Source organism: Numida meleagris, chromosome 10 (genome assembly GCF_002078875.1).
Source record: "Numida meleagris isolate 19003 breed g44 Domestic line chromosome 10, NumMel1.0, whole genome shotgun sequence".
In the NCBI taxonomy this organism is placed as follows: Eukaryota; Metazoa; Chordata; class Aves; order Galliformes; family Numididae; genus Numida; species Numida meleagris.
In genome coordinates this window covers 1,941,353-1,959,181 of record NC_034418.1, presented here as the reverse complement: position 1 = coordinate 1,959,181, position 17,829 = coordinate 1,941,353, and the positions used below count along the sequence as shown (strand labels likewise).

Genomic DNA, 17,829 nt, shown 5'->3' with positions numbered 1-17,829 from the left:
CACAGGAGCCCAACCCCGCTGCCCTCCCCAGCCTGGGGTCCCTGCTGAGCTGTGCCCACCCCCCAGCCCCATTACCTGCTGGTGCTCCAGCTGGTCCTTGCTCTGCCGAATGATGTTGCCTTTCTCCAGAAGCTCCTTCTGCGTCTTCTCAAATTCCTCCTTGCCCTGAAGGGAAGGAAGGGGCGTGAGAAGGGGGCAGACCACAAACCCTGCCGGGATTGAGCTCCCCCAGCCCCGCACCAGGACACCCTGTTCCCACAGCTGCAGCAGGAGGGGGAAAACAAGACCCGGGTGAGGAGACACAAAGCCCATCCACGGCACCCAGTGCTGCAGGGTGCCCCCAGCCCGCGCCCACCTGGAGGTGCACGTAGTCGTAGTCCTCCATCCAGCCGCTCTCATGGTTCTCGTAGGGGCCCTCGGGCGATTCCTGTGCCAGCAGCTTGGGTGGGGAGGGCAGGGGCCGCGACTGGATGCTGCTGGCCTTGTCAGAGGGGTGCGCGGGCCCGTGGCCGTTGCCCTCGGGCGCCGGCTTTGTCCGTTTGAAGAGGAGAGAAGCGTTGCCATGCAGGAAGGAGGCCAGCTGCTTGGTGTCATCGGGCACGCCGCGCGAGTACATGACGAAGAGCTCCAAGTCATCCGTGCCCGGCTTGCCGGCCACCAAGGCGTTAGGGGCCCAGTGGCACGCATCCAGCGCTTGGCTGTGCCGCCCCAGGGCCTGGTAGACCTCCTCCATCTTCTGCAGCTGCTTGCTGAGCTTGGCGTAGAGCGAGCGGTCCGAGGCCTGGGCGGCGTTGCCCACCGCCCCCCGGGCGAACTCCAGCAGCTCCCGCAGGGCCGTCTGCACGCCCTCGGCCGCCCCGTGGATGCTGGCAGCGTTGGCCTCCATGTGCTCGGGGCTGCGCCAGTTGCTGCTGATGAAGGACATGAGGCAGGAGACGGCGCTGCCGACGCCGAGCTGGAGCTTGGCCAGCATCTCCATGGCAGAGTCCAAGTCCAGCAGCACCTGTTCCACCTCTACACCCGGTGTCTATGCTCGCGTCACCGAGCTCCGCGAATGGATCGACTCCATGGTGGCAGCCAACTGAGCCCCCAAATAAAGCTTTGTTCCTCCAGCGTGTCTTTGGGTCCTTGCTGCAGCCCTGAAATGGGCCTGGCTGGCTGGGTGCAGAACGTGGCTGTGGACATGGGGACACCAATGGAGGTGTGGGGACGCCTGGGTTTGTATGGGGGCACACAGCTGGGCATGAGGACACAAGGCTGGGTTCAGGATCATCTATTTGGAAGGAGACAGGGGTTGTGCCTGCTGTGGGGACACCTGGCTGCAGTGGTGCGGGGCCCACCAGGCGCACACACTGCACTCTGGTCCGTACGCACAGGGCAAGGCTGTGTGCACGCAGCCAGATGACGCTGTGCAGGCTGCAGCACAGTGCCTGGAGCCACCTTAACGCCGGGCGGGAGGGGACTGGGGAGCACGGGGCCAGGCGCAGCCCTGGGCGCAGATCCAGGCCCCACCATGGCCTTGCGGCGCGCACTGCGGCTGGCGGGGGCTGTGGGGCGGCGCGGGTGCTGCAGCCAGGTGGGCTGGGACGGGGGCTGCGAGGGGTCCTCTCACGTGCTGACCCAGAGCACCCATGCACTGACTGGACCCCCCCCTCCCGCAGCGCCCGCTGCCCCCCGGCCTGCTGCAGGCCCTGCGTGCCGTGGCGGGGGACCCCAACGTCTCGGTGGCGGCGGCGGTGCGGCAGCAGCACGGGCATGACGAGTCCATGCACAGGTGGGGCCGGGGGGCCATGCCGTGGGGCTGTGCTGCGCCATGGGACCGGCGATGAGCACGGTGCCCCCCACCAGGTGCGCGCCCCCCGATGCCGTGGTGTGGCCCCATGACGTGGAGCAGCTGCAGGAGATGGCGGCCCTCTGCCACCGGCACCGCGTGCCCATGGTGCCCTTTGGCACTGGCACCGGCCTGGAGGGCGGTGTCAACGCCGTGCAGGTACGTGCACCCCACACCCCTAACCCCCCCTCCCCACTGCCCGCTGCTGCCCGTGCCATGCCGTGCTGTGCCAGGGCGGCGTCTGCTTCGACCTGAGCCGCATGGCCGCCATCTCGGAGCTGAGCGTCGAGGACTTCTCGGTGGCGGTGGAGCCTGGCGTCACCCGCAAGGCCCTCAATGCCTATCTGCGTGGCACCGGGCTCTGGTTCCCCGTTGGTACAGAGGGTGCTGGGCAGCGTGGGGTGGCACTCAGGGCTGAGCCAAGGGGGTGCTGGGAGCACTGGGAGTGCTGGGAACAATGGGATGGCGGGGGCTGGTGGGGGGAACATGGAGCGCTGCGATTGTCCGTGTGGCCAAGGGTACAGGGTGCGCTGGGTGCACTGGGATGGCAGAGCTTCCCATAGGGACTGTGGTTCTGGGTGTTCTGGGAGGGCTGAGGATGGCTGCAGAGAACCTGGAGCACTTGGCCCATGTGGCCAAGGGTGCTGGGGGCACTGGGGTGTCCGAGGAGAACTTGGAGTACTGGGAGCACTGGGGTATTCCATGCAGCTAGGAGTACCGGCAGCACTGGTAGCCCTGGGATGGCTGGGGCTGCTGGGGAGAACTTGAAGCAATGAGAGCGCTGGGGTTGTCCATGTGGCCAAGGGTGCTGGGAGCACTGGGAGGCCATATCATAGGGACAAGGGCACTGGGAGCAGTGAGATGGCTGGGGAGATCTTGGAGTGCTGGGAGCACTGGGATATTCCATGGGGCCAAGGGTGGTGGGAGCACTGGCATGTCTGGGGCTGCTGGGAAGAACTGGGAGCACAGAGAGCACTAGAAGCACTGGGGTTGCCTATGTAGCCAAGGGTGCTGGGAGCATGGGGGTGGATGGAGGTGCCCATGGGGCCAAGGGTACCACGAGACAATGCATGCTGGCAGGGCCGGGTGGCTCTGGGCTGCTTGGGGGTGCTGGGGGCGCTGGAGGTGCCCCTAGAGCTGGGTGCCATGGGGAACACTCAGCGCATTAGAGGCAGGCATGGGGTGGGGGTGCCCAAGGGCTGGGGGTGGTGGGGTCCCATGGGCTCCCAGCCCCAGGGGTGACACGTGCTGGCGGTGCTGCTAAACCCTGGGCACACTGGGTCCCCTCGCCCTGTTGCAGACCCTGGGGCGGACGCCTCGCTGTGCGGCATGGCGGCCACGGGCGCCTCCGGCACCAACGCTGTGCGCTACGGCACCATGCGGCCCAACGTGCTCAACCTGCGCGTGGTGCTGCCGGACGGCAGCCTGCTGCACACCGCCGGGCCTGGGCGCAGCGCCAGGTACGGGGCGATGGAATGGGGCAATGAGCTGGGGCCGCCCGGCGTCCACTCACCTCTCCCTGCACAGGAAGAGCGCGGCTGGCTACGACCTGACCTCCCTGTTCGTGGGATCTGAGGGCACCCTGGGCTTCCTGACACAGGCGACGCTGCGCCTGCACCCCCTGCCTGAGGCTGTGGTCGCTGCTGCCTGCACCTTCCCCAGCGTGCGGGACGCCGTGGGCTGCACCGTGCAGGTGCTGCAGGCGGCCGTGCCCGTGGCACGTATTGGTGGGTGCTGCTGGGAGGGAGGGGGTGGGATGGGGATGAGAACAGGGATGGGGATGGGGAGCCTTGATAGTGGCCTTTCGATATCTCTTTAGAGCTGTAAGAAAGAAGGGGACAGACTCTTTAGCAGGGGCTGTTGTGGTAGGACAAGGGGAAATGGTTTCAAGTTGAAGGAGGGGAGATTTGGATTGGAGATAAGGAAGAAGTTCTTTGCACTAAGGGCGGTGAGGCAGTGGCACAGGCTGCCCAGAGAGGTGGTGGTGCCCCGTCCCTGCAGACAGCCAAGGTCAGGGGACGGGGCTGTGAGCACTGATGGAGCTGTGGGTGTCCCTGCTCAGTGCAGGGAGTGGGGGCAGACGGCCTTTAAGGTCCCTTCGTACACAAAAGATTCTATGATTCTGTGCACTGGGAATAGACATGGGACTGGAAGATGAAGAGGGATGGGGGCATAGGTGAGATTTGGATGAGGCAGGGATGAGGACAGGACGAGAAAGCAGCAGGGATGCAAATGGGACAGGAACAGGGTGAGGATGGTTACACTGACAGGAATGGGATGGGGATGGTACATGGATGGGAAGGAGTGTAGAAATGGGAAGGGGATGGGGACGGGACAACCTCACCAGTGTCCTCAGCTGCCTCCTCCCCCCAGAGCTCCTGGACGAGGTGATGGCGGGCGCCTGCAGCCGCTACAGCCGGCTGGAGCTGCCGGAGGCGGCCATGCTCTTCCTGGAGCTGCACGGCTCCCAGCGCGGCCTGGCCGAGCAGCAGCAGCAGGCGGGTAGGGACAGGGATGGGGAAGGGGGGATCTGCGATGGGGAGGGATGCCCGCGGTGGGGGCACAGTGGAGTCCTGGGTGCGGGGTGGTGACTGGCAGCTGCCGTGGCCCCCACCACCCTGGCACCCTCTCCCACCGCTGCAGAGGAGCTGGTGCAGCTGCACGGTGGCTCTGTCCTGGCCTGGGCGCAGGCGGTGGAGGACCGTGAGCGGCTCTGGGCTGCGCGGCACAGCGCCTGGTTTGCCGCCCTGGCCCTGCGGCCCGGCTGCCAGGTGAGGTCTGGCAGCACCGCGTCCCCTCCCCGTCCCCATCCCTGTGCGCACTCCTGGCACCACGTCCTGCCCTGTCCATCCAGGGCTACTCCACCGATGTCTGCGTGCCCATCTCCCGCCTGCCCGACGTCGTGCTGGAGACCCAGCGGGACCTGCGGGACTCCGGCCTCACCGGTGAGCAGCACCACCGCCGCCATCCCCCCAGGTGCCATGCCCCAAGCCCCGCTCACCTCCGTCCCCGCAGGCCCCATGGTGGGACACGTGGGCGATGGCAACTTCCACTGCATCCTTGTCTTCCGTGCCGACGACCCGGATGAGGCACAGCGCGTGCACGACTTCGCCGAGCGCTTGGGCAGGTGGGGCTGCAGCACCGGGCGGGCACGGGGCTCCTGGGACGGCCCCACCACCGACAGCCGTGTCCCCATCCCCAGGCGGGCGCTGGCCGCGGGCGGCACCTGCACCGGGGAGCACGGCGTGGGGCTGGGCAAGCGGGCGCTGCTGCGCGAGGAGCTGGGTGCCGCGGGGCTGGAGGCCATGCGCCGCATCAAGGACGCGTTGGACCCCCTCCACCTGATGAACCCCGGCAAGGTGCTGTGAGCACCCCGACCCACGGCAAGGGGCACCGCATCCACCCGTCCTCCCACTTTTTGGGGACCTGGGGGGGGGGCTCTGGTACCCCCTCAGTGGTCCCCCGCTTCACCAAGAATGCCAGTGAAATAAAATAACAGTGAATATTTTATTGAACATTGTTTTAATACCATATCAAAACACCTTGACTAATGAAGGAAGCTCCCCCAAGCTCTGAACTTGTTCCCCCCCCCCCATTTTTTTTTTAATATATAAATACAGAAACGTTTCCCGCGGGGGCACGGCCACCGGCAGGGGAGGTCTCACCAACGACAACGCGCCCGCCGCGCCAGGAGGGGACGGGGATGGGGGCACGGCCAGAAAACAGGGGGTCCTCACCTGCCGGCCGCTGGCGGGGCCCAAGGAGGCCCCCCGGGTCCCCTCCCCACAGGGTCCGGCCCGAAGGCAACGGGAAGGAGGGGAGGGGAGGATTTGGCAACGGCGGGGGGGCGGGGATGCTGCGGCTGTCCAGTCTCTGAGTGGTTATAGCTGAGTTAAAGAGTGACCAGTCTGTAAACATCACCGGGGCAGGGAAGCTCAAATCGAAGAACACGCCAGTCAACACGAAGCTTCATTTAATATTTTTTTTTTCTTGGTTTTGTCGGTTTTCTCTGTTTTTTTTTTTGTTTTGTTTTTTGTTTTTGTTTTTTTTTTCCTTTTTTCTTTTTCTCCTTGTAAACACTTGAAAGACAGACCCCGCTATGGGGCAGAGCGGCGGTCCCGCTCCCGGCGTGGGGCAGAGTCCCCGTCACGCGCTGCCGGGGCCGGGCTGGAGATCTCCAAAAGGGAGACGGGAGAGAGGAGGAAATTCCCGTGTAGTCAGTGCAAAAACCGAGCAGAGCCCGCGGGCGCCAGGCGAGCCCGGTGCCGGTGAGAAGTGCCGCGTGCTCCGTTTGGCGGCGGTCCCCGGCAGCGCCGCTCCACGCGGGGAGAAAAGCCAAACATCATGGCAGGGCTGGGCCGAGGACGGCGGCGGCTCCCTCGGTGCTGGATCCCTCCTCGTGGCCGGAGGCAGGGCGGGTCGCTCCACTCTTCTCACACTGTCTCTCCTGGATGTTCCGTGGTTTGGTGCTGCGGTTCGTTTTTTTTGTTTTTTGTTTTTTGTTTTTTTTTTTTTTCAATCTTTAAATTAAAAGACGAGAAATAAAAATAATAAAATAAAATAAAAAAAATCGCCGTTGTCCCGAGTGGGTTCAAGTTTCCGGGTTTTTTTTTTGTTTTTTTTTGATTTTTCGTCTTCTTTGAGGAATTCAATGTCAGCCCAAAAGTCCAGGTGGGGCGGGTGGGACGGGGAGAGGAGGTACAGCAGGTAGCAAGGTGCCCTGAGAAGAGATGAGGCCACATCAGCACAGCGTGCACAGCACCAGCACAACGAGCACAGCACCACGGCCAGCTCACACAACGCAGCCCTTCTCACCCCCTGCTCCCCACCCTGCCGCGGGCTCACCTTAGAGAGAAGTCAGCAAGCACGCCCAGCAGGTCAATCAGAAGGATGCTCTGGGCAAGATCTGTTCACTTCAAACCAGGAATCTATACAGCTGGGGAGACAGCAGCAGGTCAGCACCACGCGGCGCCGAGCTCAGAGCTACCCCTGCCGCCCGGCCGCCACCAGCTCCCTGTACCTTTTGTGATAAATGCAGAGGCAGGGCAGCCTGGCTATCGTGTCCCCCTGCAGCAGCTCCTCCAGGCAGATCACGCACTCGCCGGCGTCCTTGGTCAGCACGTCGTCTGGAGGGGAGGACAGGGCACCGGTGACACATAGGCGGTGTGTCCCTGCCCGGGACGAGGTTCATCCCCACGTTCCCCACTGAGCCGGGCTTCACCCCGCCTGCCCTCACCCTCGCTGGGCAGGATACCAGGAAGGGACGCCCCGCTGGGCACAGCACACCGTGGTGAGCAGCACAGGGCTGCGCTACAAAGGGTCCCAAGGAAAAGCAGCGGGGACAGCGAGCAGCTGGAGCGCAGCCCTCTTGGCACGCTGCAGCCCCTGCCTGCACCCTTCTGCCCGCTCACAGCGTCCCCACGCCAGCAGGACCCCGTGTCCCCACGCAGCCCTTACCGTTGTAGGAGAGGCGAGGTTTGCTCAGACACATGATAAAGTGCATTTCCATCTCGTCAGAAGCCACGGATTTGGAGCAAATGGGGCACTTGAAACCTGGAAGGAGAGCGGAAGGAAGAGCTCCTGAGCCAGGGGGGAGGAAGGAGAGCCCAACGCGCGTCCCAGGGAGCACAGAGGGGCCCCCACCTGCATGGTGCCACTGCCCCCACGCCGCGCCTGCCTGCTGCACGCTCATCCTGCACCGGGTGCTCTGCAGAGCCAGCGCGGGGACAGCCACCCAGCCGGCGTGCCACTCGTCCCCCAGCCCTGTGCAGAGGGCAGGGGAGCCAGCCAAGGTGCAGCACACGTGGCCCCAGCTGCTCCCAGGCATTAAAGGGCGAGGAGCACACAGCACCCGGGGACGCGTCATCCCCCCGCAGTGACAGCCAGCTCTGTCCACCCAGGAGACGCCTGCAGCCATTCCACATCCCAAAGGCCCCCAACACCACTCTGAGCTCTGCCGGTCTCCAGTTTCATCCACTGCATGGCTCATCCCTCTCCCCCATCCCTCTCTAAGCACACTCCAGCGCTCTGTCCCCTTTCTGTGCTCACCGAGAGCAGCTACAAGCCATTTGTGAAGCGCGTTACCCTGATGGTTTTGCCTCCTTCCAGCTCCTCAGAGGCACCTCCTAACAAGGGGATACAGCTCAGCACCCTGTCAGCACTCTACTCTGCCTTACAGCACACGCACACTGCTGCAAGCAAAACAGGCACAACCTGGAGCACAGCCCCAGCAGAACTGCAGGTGCCCGGTGCACTCCACATCCAGCCCTGAGCTCGAGCAGATGTAGCCCAAGGCGTGCAGCCATTGCCGCAGGTTTGCACCAGAATGCCGAGCAATCCCCGCCTGCAGAGAGGGAGAGGGTAACATAAGGACCCGGCTTCTAAAAGCAGATCAGGTTTGACTGCAGTGCCGCTTAAGAGCTTTTTTCATATATATGCAAAGCCTGTTTGGGAAAGAAAGGGAACGTACACAAATTATCCGAGGATGAATCAAGTTCTTGTTTGCCACCGAGCGGATGGGGCTGGGGGGTTCTGGGGTCCTTGGAACAGAGAGTGTGCGTGGCTCCGGCCGGAGGGGGCTCAGTGTGAGAACTGCCCCGCACCTGAGCCCTCGTTAGTGGCGGAGGCAAGCACGGACTGCTCCCTGCTCCCCAAAGGAGCCCAGGCCAGAGCTGGATGGGCCGTAGCCGGGAGCCATCGCAATCTGCCATCTCATCGCCAGCCTAAATTTACCCCTGACCAATTCGTACCTCGTGGCAGCAGCTCCCGTTGGCTTAAATAGCATTTTTTCCTCTCCCGAGTGTTTACCCTGCCGGTGTATTTATAGCGAGGGCTCAGATAGCCTCCCAGCCCGCTCCCCGCGTGGGACGCGCTCCCGTCCCTGGCTGAACCGGGCACCGCCAGCCCCGTCCCTCCTGCACCAGCCCCATTGTCAGCCGTGATGTCCCCGGGCTGCTCCTGAACTGGAGCGAGCTGCCGGGAAGGGCCGTGTCTCCGTGAGACCTCGTTTTCTCCAGCACTGGCACCGGCAAAGCTGCGGTCCCCCCTTTTGCTCTGTGCTGATGTGCTATTTTAAACGGCTGCTCCAGATCCAGCAGCACCCTCTGAGACGCGCGAGCAGGGCAAAGAGAGACGTGCAGCCCTCCCACCCGTGACCCCAGGGCAAGGACACGGGGTGCTGCCCAAATGTAGGGCACAAACCCCAGGAGGAAGCCCCCGAGCGGCGCTGGGCTGGGCCAAGGACTTTCCAAGCTCTGTGTTTTATGAGAGGAAAAATAATAAAAAAAAGCATCATGAAATGGCACGAATCCCCCCTGTCTGGAGCGCAGCGAGGAGCACGAGAAGGCTGCAGGGTGGGGGCTGTGCTGCACCCCAGCTGTCGGCACAAATGCTTGGCATGGCGAGAGCAGCTGGCGGAGGCAGAGGTGATGCTCTCGGGGGTCTCCGAGGAGGACAGCTGGCCCCAAACATGGGCGAGGGGCACCCTGAGGGGCTGGGCTGCGGACACGGCGACCCACAGGGGAAGGGCTTCACCCCACTGCCAGGTGACATTTTGGGGAGCAGGTGGATGGAGCCATTGGGGCCATTTCTGTGTGGGTCATCGCACTGGAGTATCTGCCTGCATTCCAGCTGTTGTGAAGGATGCTGGGGCTCGGAGTCAGCCCCCGTGCAGAGCCATGGTATTTACATGTTCCCCAAAACCCTCATTAATGCATCCTGCTGGAGCTGCCAGCCCGAGCAATACAGGAGATGACGTTTAGACAGCTGCTCATGGAAAATTCAGCTCCCTCCCTCCCTCCCTCCTCCTCCCACAGCCCTTTCCGTCCTCCTCCCACACACCTTAAAAAAAAGGAGGAGGGGAAGGGCTCAGCAATTCCTCCCACCAGGAGGCTCAGGGGAGGCTCCCCAGGCCCCGGAGATTCAGGATGGGCTCTGAGCACCAACCCTGGCCTGGATGCCACAGGACCCCACTGCACCCCATCAGCAGGGGGTCTGAGGACAGGGCATCCCGCAGGAGGCTTTGAGGAAGACGAGGGCTTTCCAGGGCTGTGAGGCACACGTTGCTGGGTGACCTCATCTCTCCGATGGCTCGCTCTAGAAACCATGAGCAAGCAGCACTCACTGGAGAGCAAGCGGCTCTCCAGGGGCTACTGCCCTCAGAGTATTTTTAGGAAAGTTACATGGTTAATTTTAGAGAGCCTGGCAGCGCAGAGCTGGGAACCTCTGAAGCTTCCAGCGGGTCCTAAAAGCACTGAAAATGCCCCATAGTTAACCCCGACAGTGCCAAAAGTACCACCATATCACCCTGGGGTTTGGGAGGGCAAAGGCACATTTCCAACCAAAGTGAGCTGCCCTGCATCAGGTGAGGATGTGGCCAGGCAGGAGAAATGAGGGAACTAATGGGTCCCACTGTGAACGCAAGGCCCCACTGGCCTCCGGCCTCCAGGCTGGTATATAACACCTGGCCACAGCTTCCCAAGTGCCACAGGAACGGCCACATGGCTGGAAAGCACCCTTGGTTGAGCTCCTGCCTAACAAGCGAATGCCAAAACCACTTTGATACATGGCTAAAGAAGCCCCTGGCTCAGCACCCACCCAGCACAGCCCCGCAGGACGCAGGGTGCCCAGTGCCCACCGTGCCATGGCAGTGTGGGTGGCAGCATGGGGTGCGTGTGAGCGGGGACACGTAGGCAGGAAGGAGCCGAGCGCTCCAGCCTCATTCCTGAGGGCCACACAGGCATCCTTCCTCCTGATTCATGGCTGCAGGGAGGTGGAGAAAGCCAGAAAGGCAGGGCCAGGGTGGGAAGGAAGCATCCCACCTTCCTGGGGGACGGAGGTGGGACACTCAGCAGAGGTGCCGGGCGGCAGCATGCACAGAAGGCCACAAAAGTGGCTGCAGTCACACTTTCTGAACAGAAGTCCCCATGTCACAGGTGGTATCTCCTTCCCACACCCCACACCGTGCTCCCTCCAGCACGCACTGGGAATGGCAGCCTGCAGGTCCCCCTGCCTCCCAGCCAGCCCTGCTCTACCGCAGGAACACCCCCGGCGCTGGGAACAGGCTGCCTAAGGAATAGCACACAGCTAATTTTAGCATTCCCCAGAACGGCAATGCGAAGCAGAGGAGTCCTGCATCCAAAGGGCCAGCTCGTGAGACTGCTTTTTGCCTCCAGAATATTTCATGTGAGAAGGAGATGCGCTGACTGTGAGCATCTACCAGTGAGGCAACACCTCGGGAGGCAGCAATGGGCTCAAGCTGCCATGCAGCACCCGAGACACCCACTTCTGTGCCCCATGGAATGCTCCCCCACAGCACCCAAGGCAGAAGGGCAGCTCCATCTCCCTCCAGAAGGGAATTTAAGCCACATGGATAGGGACAACCTCCCCTCATCCTCCCCAGTTACAGCTGTACAGAGGCCTCTGATGGATGGTCTGAACGGTGGACCTCATTCCACTGCAGCACTTCCGACAAAACACAGCTCCACTGCTAGAAGAGCAAGGCTCCTGAATCACAAGAAACGCAGGTTTTCCCTCAACAGCCTTTTCCAAAAACCCACCCCCAGGGCCCTACCATATCAGGCTCTAATGCAGTTCTCCAGGATTTAAGCCCACAGAGCTGCCAGAAACACATGGCCGTGGGGGATGTGGGACCTCCTGGCTATCTCCCAGCCCCCAGGCTGCAAACCTGAGCCCCCAGAGAGCTGCTCCCTACTCCCCATCACCCAAAACTCATCCAAACCAACCCTGAGCACGCAGCTGCTGCCAACTGAGCGCATGGGGTTGCGTGGGGGGGAGGTATCAGACCCCGGAGGGAGGGGCAGGCTGGAGGCACAGGCAGAAGCCCTTCCAAAGCCCCCACTGCTGCATTCCTCCTCGTGCCTTGCAGGCAGCTGGGCCTCTAAAAATACCGCCGTTGTCACACCAGCCTTCCTGCCAGGGATGGAAACGGTGCCGAGCAGCTTCGGTTCAACTCCTTACGCTGCAGTGCCTTAGCAGGGCCTGGCCCAGTCCCACTGCTCTGCCTGGTAGGGGACGGTCTCTCTGTTACCAGCACAGCCTCAGCAAGCCAGATGGGAAGCACAGGCCCCGGAAATTCCTGCTAAAATCGGCAAAAGGGTCAATCTTTCCACTGCTCCCCTGCAAGGCCGCCGCGCAGAGCACGTGGTCTCGCTCCTCTGCTGCGAGAGGCCCACAGCTGCGTGAGCGTGCGTGCAGGCTGGAACTCCCCCTCCGGTCCTGCTCCAGAGAGAGCCCAGCAGCCCAAGGGGCAGGAGGGGAAGGAGCAAAGAGCCGGCCCCACGCCCCAGCCCCTGCAGGAGCCTCAGCAGGCCGCAGCACCTCTCAACTTTTCTCCTGACCCAGGGCTGAAATGCAGCAAGAGGAACGCTCCCCTCCCTGCAGGCAGGAAACGCGGGTGGCCGGGCTCTGCCCACGGAAACGCCACGCAGCAGCATGAGGAGAGGCCCCAGGCACAGAGCTTCCTGCTGCTGCAGCTCCCCGGGGCTTCCGCAGCGCCCAGAGCCTCCTCGGGTGCCGTCTGCAGCAGGAGCGTTCACTTCTGTGAATCGCTCGTTGGTTCTCGTGGATTTCCATTTCTGAGAAGATCAGGAGAAAGCCCGGTTGCATTCATTCAAACACAGGGTTTCAGCACATCTGGGGTTTCAGCACAGCAACAGCAAGGGGTGAGATGCACCCTGATGACACCCAGCAGCAGTGGGTGCCCTGGCGTCAGTCCTACGCAGGGAGCTCCTTCAGATGACGAGTTCTGCTGCTTGATCTGGCACACAGCAGATTATATCGAAAAGGAAAATATTATCTTTTTTTTTTTTTTTTACCCCTTCCCAAGTGGGTCTTTTTCAGCATTTTACAGCGTCCTCCCATGATTCTCAGAGCTCCACTGGCCGGCTGCCAACCCCAGGCCCACTCCTCTATTGAAGATGTCCACGTTAATTGATCCTCCAGCCAGCAAATGAGGGAGAGGAACCCTAACAGCACATTAGTAACGAAGAGAAGTCTTCACGGTTGTTTGCTGGAACAAATATGTCAGCAAAACAAACCAGGATGGGATAAAGTTACGTCAGAGGCCAGGAAGACAATCCTGGCTGGAAGTGGGTCAGCCCGGGAGCACGAGAGCATCGCTCCTGCATCTCTAGAGCACGCACACACAGAGGAGGGAGGGCATGCAGCTCTCCTGCTCCAATTTATGTGCAGGGTTAGAGGGGAACGAGCCCAGCCAAGCCCGCTAACATGGTAACCAGCACCCAGGCAAGGCAGCCAAGGGATTCCGCAGGGCTCTCACTGCAGAGCTGGAGGATAACAACCGCTGCCGGCAGTGACACACTTAACTTCATCTCCAGGCTGTTAGTGTGCATTAAAGCTATGCTTGAATTTCCTGCCTTCTGGTATTCCAGGCTTCTTTCTTCCAGCAGAGCCGTCCCGTCCTCAGCACTTCCCTACTGAATACTGCTGGCCTGGGGGGCTGTCAGGATCACTCCTGCACTTTTTTCCCCAACAGACACCAGCACCAAACCAACTGGAAGATGGTCTGAGGAACACCTCCTCTGGAAATTTCCACTGGCAAAACCAGGCTTGCCACAGCACGTTTCTGCAGAGAAACCCACTGTCTCACCCACTGGTGAGACAACCACCACGGACGCACCACAGGCATGCCCCTTGCCAGGGCATCCACCATCCATCCATCCATCTTCAGCTCTTCCTCCAGCGAGTGAGCCCTTACCCCAGGGCTGGATCCAACACCACTTAATGCTTCTTTCCTCCTGGATCCATGGCTGCAGACCTGCCTGGCAAAGGATGCAGTGCAGCTGGAAGGCAGCATCCCACTTCGCAGAGAAGACCTCACGACCTTGCTGCTCCCAGCATCCAGGACAAACAGCTCACTTTGTTGCTGTGATACCCTTGATGGCACTGCGCAGAAGGATGAGCCAGGCACTTCTCTGGGCTAGCTGGCTGACAGGGAGATACGGATTTGCTGGAGCTTCAAACACTCAAGGGCTTTGGGCGATGAGAGGGATTTCCAGATAAACTTTAAGCTACTTACAGCCTCTGCAAACTCCCCGAGATCCTCTGATGAAGATGAGTAACAAGAGCAGTACTAAGAGAACCACATAACCCAGGAGACATGTGGTGTTGAGCCACATGTCTTCTTTGCATTCTTCCTCCCAGCCTGGGCTTTGCTGAGATCTCACCATCACAAAGCTGCAGGGACAGGGTGGTCAGGAACCAAGAGAACTCCAAAGTTGCACAAGCTGCTTTGTCATCTTCCAGTAGCACGACGCACGAAACCCCACGCAGACATGGAAACCCCAGAGCAGTTTCAGGTGGATCTGGAGCGGCTACGTCGCTCACTTGAATGGTGGACACGCCTAGGAAAATCCCCGTCAGGAAACAGGATCCACTCACCCACAGAGGTGCAGTCCCCACAGAGAGGGGGACAGAGGGACACAGACCTAGCAGCACAGATAAAGAAAGCAAGGAAGTACCAAGCCAATCCACACACCCACTATTGTGGGCACCATGTTGCAGCAACAGCGCCTTATCCCAAGCGGCTCCTCGTCTTCCTGCTGAGATCCAAAGGATGCGCTTCCCCCAAACTGCTGGAAGAACAAGCCCAAGACAGAGCCGTCCCCGTGCGCTCAGATGAGCAGCACCCAGACCCGCAGCCCTGTTACTCCCTCCCCATGCAGAGGCAGGAGAGAGTGGGACCAGGAGCTGCTCTCCAGACCCATACCATGGCAGCTCAGACGCTCCCCAGGTACACATTCTCCTGCTTCAGTTTGCCATGCCCAGGGGTCTTCTCATCCCCACCCTCAGGACATCCTTCAGACTGAGCAGGGAGAGTCACGCGCAGCAACATCAAAGCTCCTCTCCATTTACTGGCATGCTGCTGCTTAAGCACTTTCTGGGGCTGATGGAGTGGAGCAGGTCGATGGAAGCAAAAGGGAAGGAGCGCATGCTGCCAGCCTGCCCTGCTGCAATCATGGGAGGTTTGCTAACATTCCTGCTATCCTAAGGTGGCCTCCTTCCCCTCACAGTCTCCAGATGATCCATTAACCTCTTACACTAAGCGGAAGAGCACAGAAGTTTAATAAGCTCCAACAAGTTTTCCAAATGGTTGTTGTTAAGCATCCTTTTGCTATTAATTAGCAACAGGGAAGAAACACCACCAGGAGAGGCTTTGGCACAGACCGAACAGCTCTCGCTGACTCCTGTGCGTGCTTCAGCGCAGCTCAAACACTCTCAGAGGGCCCCAAAAGAGGCACCAGAGAAACCCACGGCTCTCGCAGCGGCTCCCACCGCCCGCACTGCGATTCTCCAAGGGCACCGGGCTCCACTGAGCAGCATCGCACCAATCCACATCAGCGGCTGCAAACAGCTTGCTCCATTTTGCAGTCAGCTTATTTTTACGATCAGCTTTTTGCCTCTTGGCATTGTAGTTTGAGAACTACCACTGAAACGTCATAGCCTGCGAGCGACCACCTCTATGCACAGCTCAGCTATGGGGTGTTCCTGCGGCACAACCTTCAGCACCAGGCTTGCCCAAACCTCGGCTGGAGGGAGCAGAGTCCTTCTCCCCTTGCAGAATACCCAAAGGATGCTGTGCCTTAGTTTCCTTCTGCATTTAAAAGGAAAGCAGCAGCACAAGGTCACGGAAGCATAAAGTTTGCAGGAGCAGTGTCCCCTGCTGCATGCTGTCAGCTTCACTGGATCAACAGGGTCTGGGGAATCCCGTACCGCACAACTCTGCTCCAGCTGAGAGAGGCAGCCCCCAGAGCCTGGCCAAGGTAAAAAGCCCAAGATGGATGTAGGAAAATGGGCCCCATGAGCCTTGCTTGGCACTTTGCTCTCGCCCACTAGTTCAGCCTCAAGCCTTCCTGAAAATGAGGTACTGTCCCAAGACATATTATGAAATTCCCAGACCACATCATGTGTCGAGAACTCTTGAAAAGGGAGTAAAGGCACAGGGTGGGAGAGAAATCTCACACGATTCCAGGAAATGCAAGCAGACATCCCTGAAATGACTTCCCTCCATCAGGAGGGAGGGGAGGACCTCCCACCTTGTTCCCTGTGCCCAGCCAGAACTGGGTCAGTGACACAGCCCCGCTCACACAACACAGCCCTTCCCAGGCACCGGGACACCCACCACCATCCAGCCCTGGGGGTTAGTGGGGGGGCAATCCCGCCCCTCCCTCGGCCCCACACATTTCCTGTGGGAGCACCCAGCTGGTTCCCCAGCCCCACGAGGCAGGCAGTTCCTCCTCTGCTTCCTCCTCGACATCATAACAGTGCCAGCTGGCTGGAACAAGGAAACCCGCTCCAGCCTCTCCCTGGCCCTTTATCAGGTGAAACAAAGGAGAAAAATTCCCACATCACGTTTTCAAGTGCCTTTTTCCAGTACCTGAGGCATGAGAACTGCTGTCCCTCCCTGACACCTCCACATACAGTTCCAAAATCAGCACAAGTTCCAGCCAGTCTGCAAGACCCAGGGCTCGAGCCCCAGCACCCTCATACCAATCTCAAGGCTGCTTCCCCCTTCAAGTTCTGGGAGGATGGCACATCCCTAGGGCCAGAACATCTCCCCTGCAGGAAGCCTCCTCCTCCCACCACCCCTTCCCGCCTTGACCTTGACACAACTGCACAGTGCCAATCTCAATCCCAGGAGCAGATGAGGAATCATTTAGGGTTGAGCAAAGCAGGGCAGCTCTCCTTCCCAAATCTTTACTGGACAGCAGGGCCATGAGCAGTGAAGCTGGGGGCCACCAGGAGCTGAGGGGAGCAAGGAAAAGGGGCCAAGGGAAACTGGGGGAAAGCTGGGGTTAAGGGGAGTGAGGGGAAGGAGCCAGGGGGAGCTGGAGCTGGGGAAAGGGACCAGGGGAAAATAGGAGGAAGGGGCCAGGAGAAAATGGAGAAAGATGAGGCTTGGGGGAACCAGAAGATGGGGGGAAACATGGGAAAGGAGCCAGGAGAAACTGGGGAAAGCTAGGGGGAATCAGGGGAAGCGGCAAGGGAAAAATGAAGGAAGCCAGAGCTGGGTGGAGCAAGGGAAGGAGGGAACAGGGGTTAGTAAGAACTGGGGGAAGCCAAGGCTGGGGGAACTGGGACAGGGGTCAGCTGGGGGTGGACCTGCATAAAGGGCTGAGGAGAATCAGTGAATGGGGGGGAAGTGGGAGAAGCCAGGGGATGGGGCTAGGGGAAAATGGAGGAAGCTGGGGATGAGGGGAAGCAGCAGCTGGAGGGAGAGAGAGGAAAGCAGAGAACAAGAGGAAGCCAGAGCTGTAGGGATCCAGAGGAAGGGGGTGGACAGGGGCTGTGGAAAACCAGGGAAAACTGGGGGTACCAGGAAATGGGGGAAGCCAAAGCCGGGGGGAACCGGGACAGGTGGGAACCTGCATAAGGGACCGGGTGATATCAGGAAAAGAGGGAGCTGGGAAGAACCGAGGGTTGGCAGGGGAAGGGGCCGGGGCTCCGCCACTCACCGCTGTGCGAGCTGAACCAGCGCGGCGCGATGTGCAGGGGCAGCGCATCGGCCAGCGAGGCCCGGGCGCCCAGGTAGAGCATCCCGTCTCTATGGTGACCGCCTCCCGTCTCCTGGTAACCGTTGCCATGGGCGTACGTGGAGTCGGTCCCCGGCCCTCCGCCGCCCGGGGCCCGCTCGGCCTCCCCCGCCGCGCGGCCGTACAGCCCGAAGGGGACGGCTCCGGCGGCCGCGGGGTCCATGCCCATGCCGGCCACCGAGCTGACGGAGCGGCTGCGCAGCCCCATGGCGCCGCCGCCGCCCGCCCGGTAATGGCCGAAGGGGGGCGGCCCCCCCGGCGGCGGCACGGCGCTGTCATCCGTCGACACCCCCGGGAAAGGGCCCCGCGAGCGGGCGGCTGTGCTCTGCTTGCCCCCCATGGGCAGCGCGGGGCCGGAGGGAGCCGAGCCGCAGCCCCCCCCGCGCGGGGAACGGGGCCGCGCCGGGCGGCGAGAGGCGGCGGAAG

The 17,829-nt window shown here is 61.2% G+C and overlaps 3 protein-coding genes across 3 annotated transcripts in view; 1 reads left to right on the top strand and 2 right to left on the bottom strand.

Moving 5' to 3' along the window:
* LOC110404514 (breast cancer anti-estrogen resistance protein 1-like) overlaps nucleotides 1-1,017 on the bottom strand; it is a 2,807-nt gene extending 1,790 nt beyond the window's left edge. The window contains exons 1-2 of the mRNA XM_021408882.1: nucleotides 356-1,017; nucleotides 4-165 (exon numbers count right to left, since the gene is read on the bottom strand). Coding sequence (XP_021264557.1) covers nucleotides 4-165; nucleotides 356-979 — 786 coding nt within the window. The 5' untranslated portion in view covers nucleotides 980-1,017. The remainder of the gene's footprint in view (nucleotides 1-3; nucleotides 166-355) is intronic.
* On the top strand, nucleotides 1,448-5,346 carry LDHD (lactate dehydrogenase D). Its single transcript, XM_021408907.1, has 11 exons — nucleotides 1,448-1,576; nucleotides 1,662-1,774; nucleotides 1,849-1,990; nucleotides 2,065-2,206; nucleotides 3,132-3,291; nucleotides 3,359-3,558; nucleotides 4,205-4,333; nucleotides 4,475-4,602; nucleotides 4,686-4,776; nucleotides 4,847-4,958; nucleotides 5,034-5,346. The coding sequence occupies exons 1-11, from the start codon at nucleotides 1,514-1,516 to the stop codon at nucleotides 5,197-5,199; spliced, it is 1,446 nt and encodes a 481-aa protein (XP_021264582.1). The 5' UTR covers nucleotides 1,448-1,513; the 3' UTR covers nucleotides 5,200-5,346.
* On the bottom strand, nucleotides 5,856-17,829 carry ZNRF1 (zinc and ring finger 1; the record flags this gene model as incomplete). The annotated part of the gene is given in 5 exon segments (XM_021408909.1): nucleotides 5,856-6,551; nucleotides 6,677-6,767; nucleotides 6,852-6,957; nucleotides 7,289-7,384; nucleotides 17,326-17,829. Coding segments are annotated over 4 exon segments (678 nt in total). The 3' UTR covers nucleotides 5,856-6,551; nucleotides 6,677-6,709.

Coding starts and splice junctions, on each gene's coding strand:
- LDHD (XM_021408907.1), top strand. CDS start 1,514: ATGGCCTTGCGGCGCGCACTGCGGCTGGCGGGGGCTGTGGGGCGGCGC. Junction 1,577..1,661: donor GGCGCGGGTGCTGCAGCCAG/GTGGGCTGGGAC, acceptor CCCCTCCCGCAG/CGCCCGCTGCCCCCCGGCCT. Junction 4,603..4,685: donor CCCTGCGGCCCGGCTGCCAG/GTGAGGTCTGGC, acceptor CTGTCCATCCAG/GGCTACTCCACCGATGTCTG.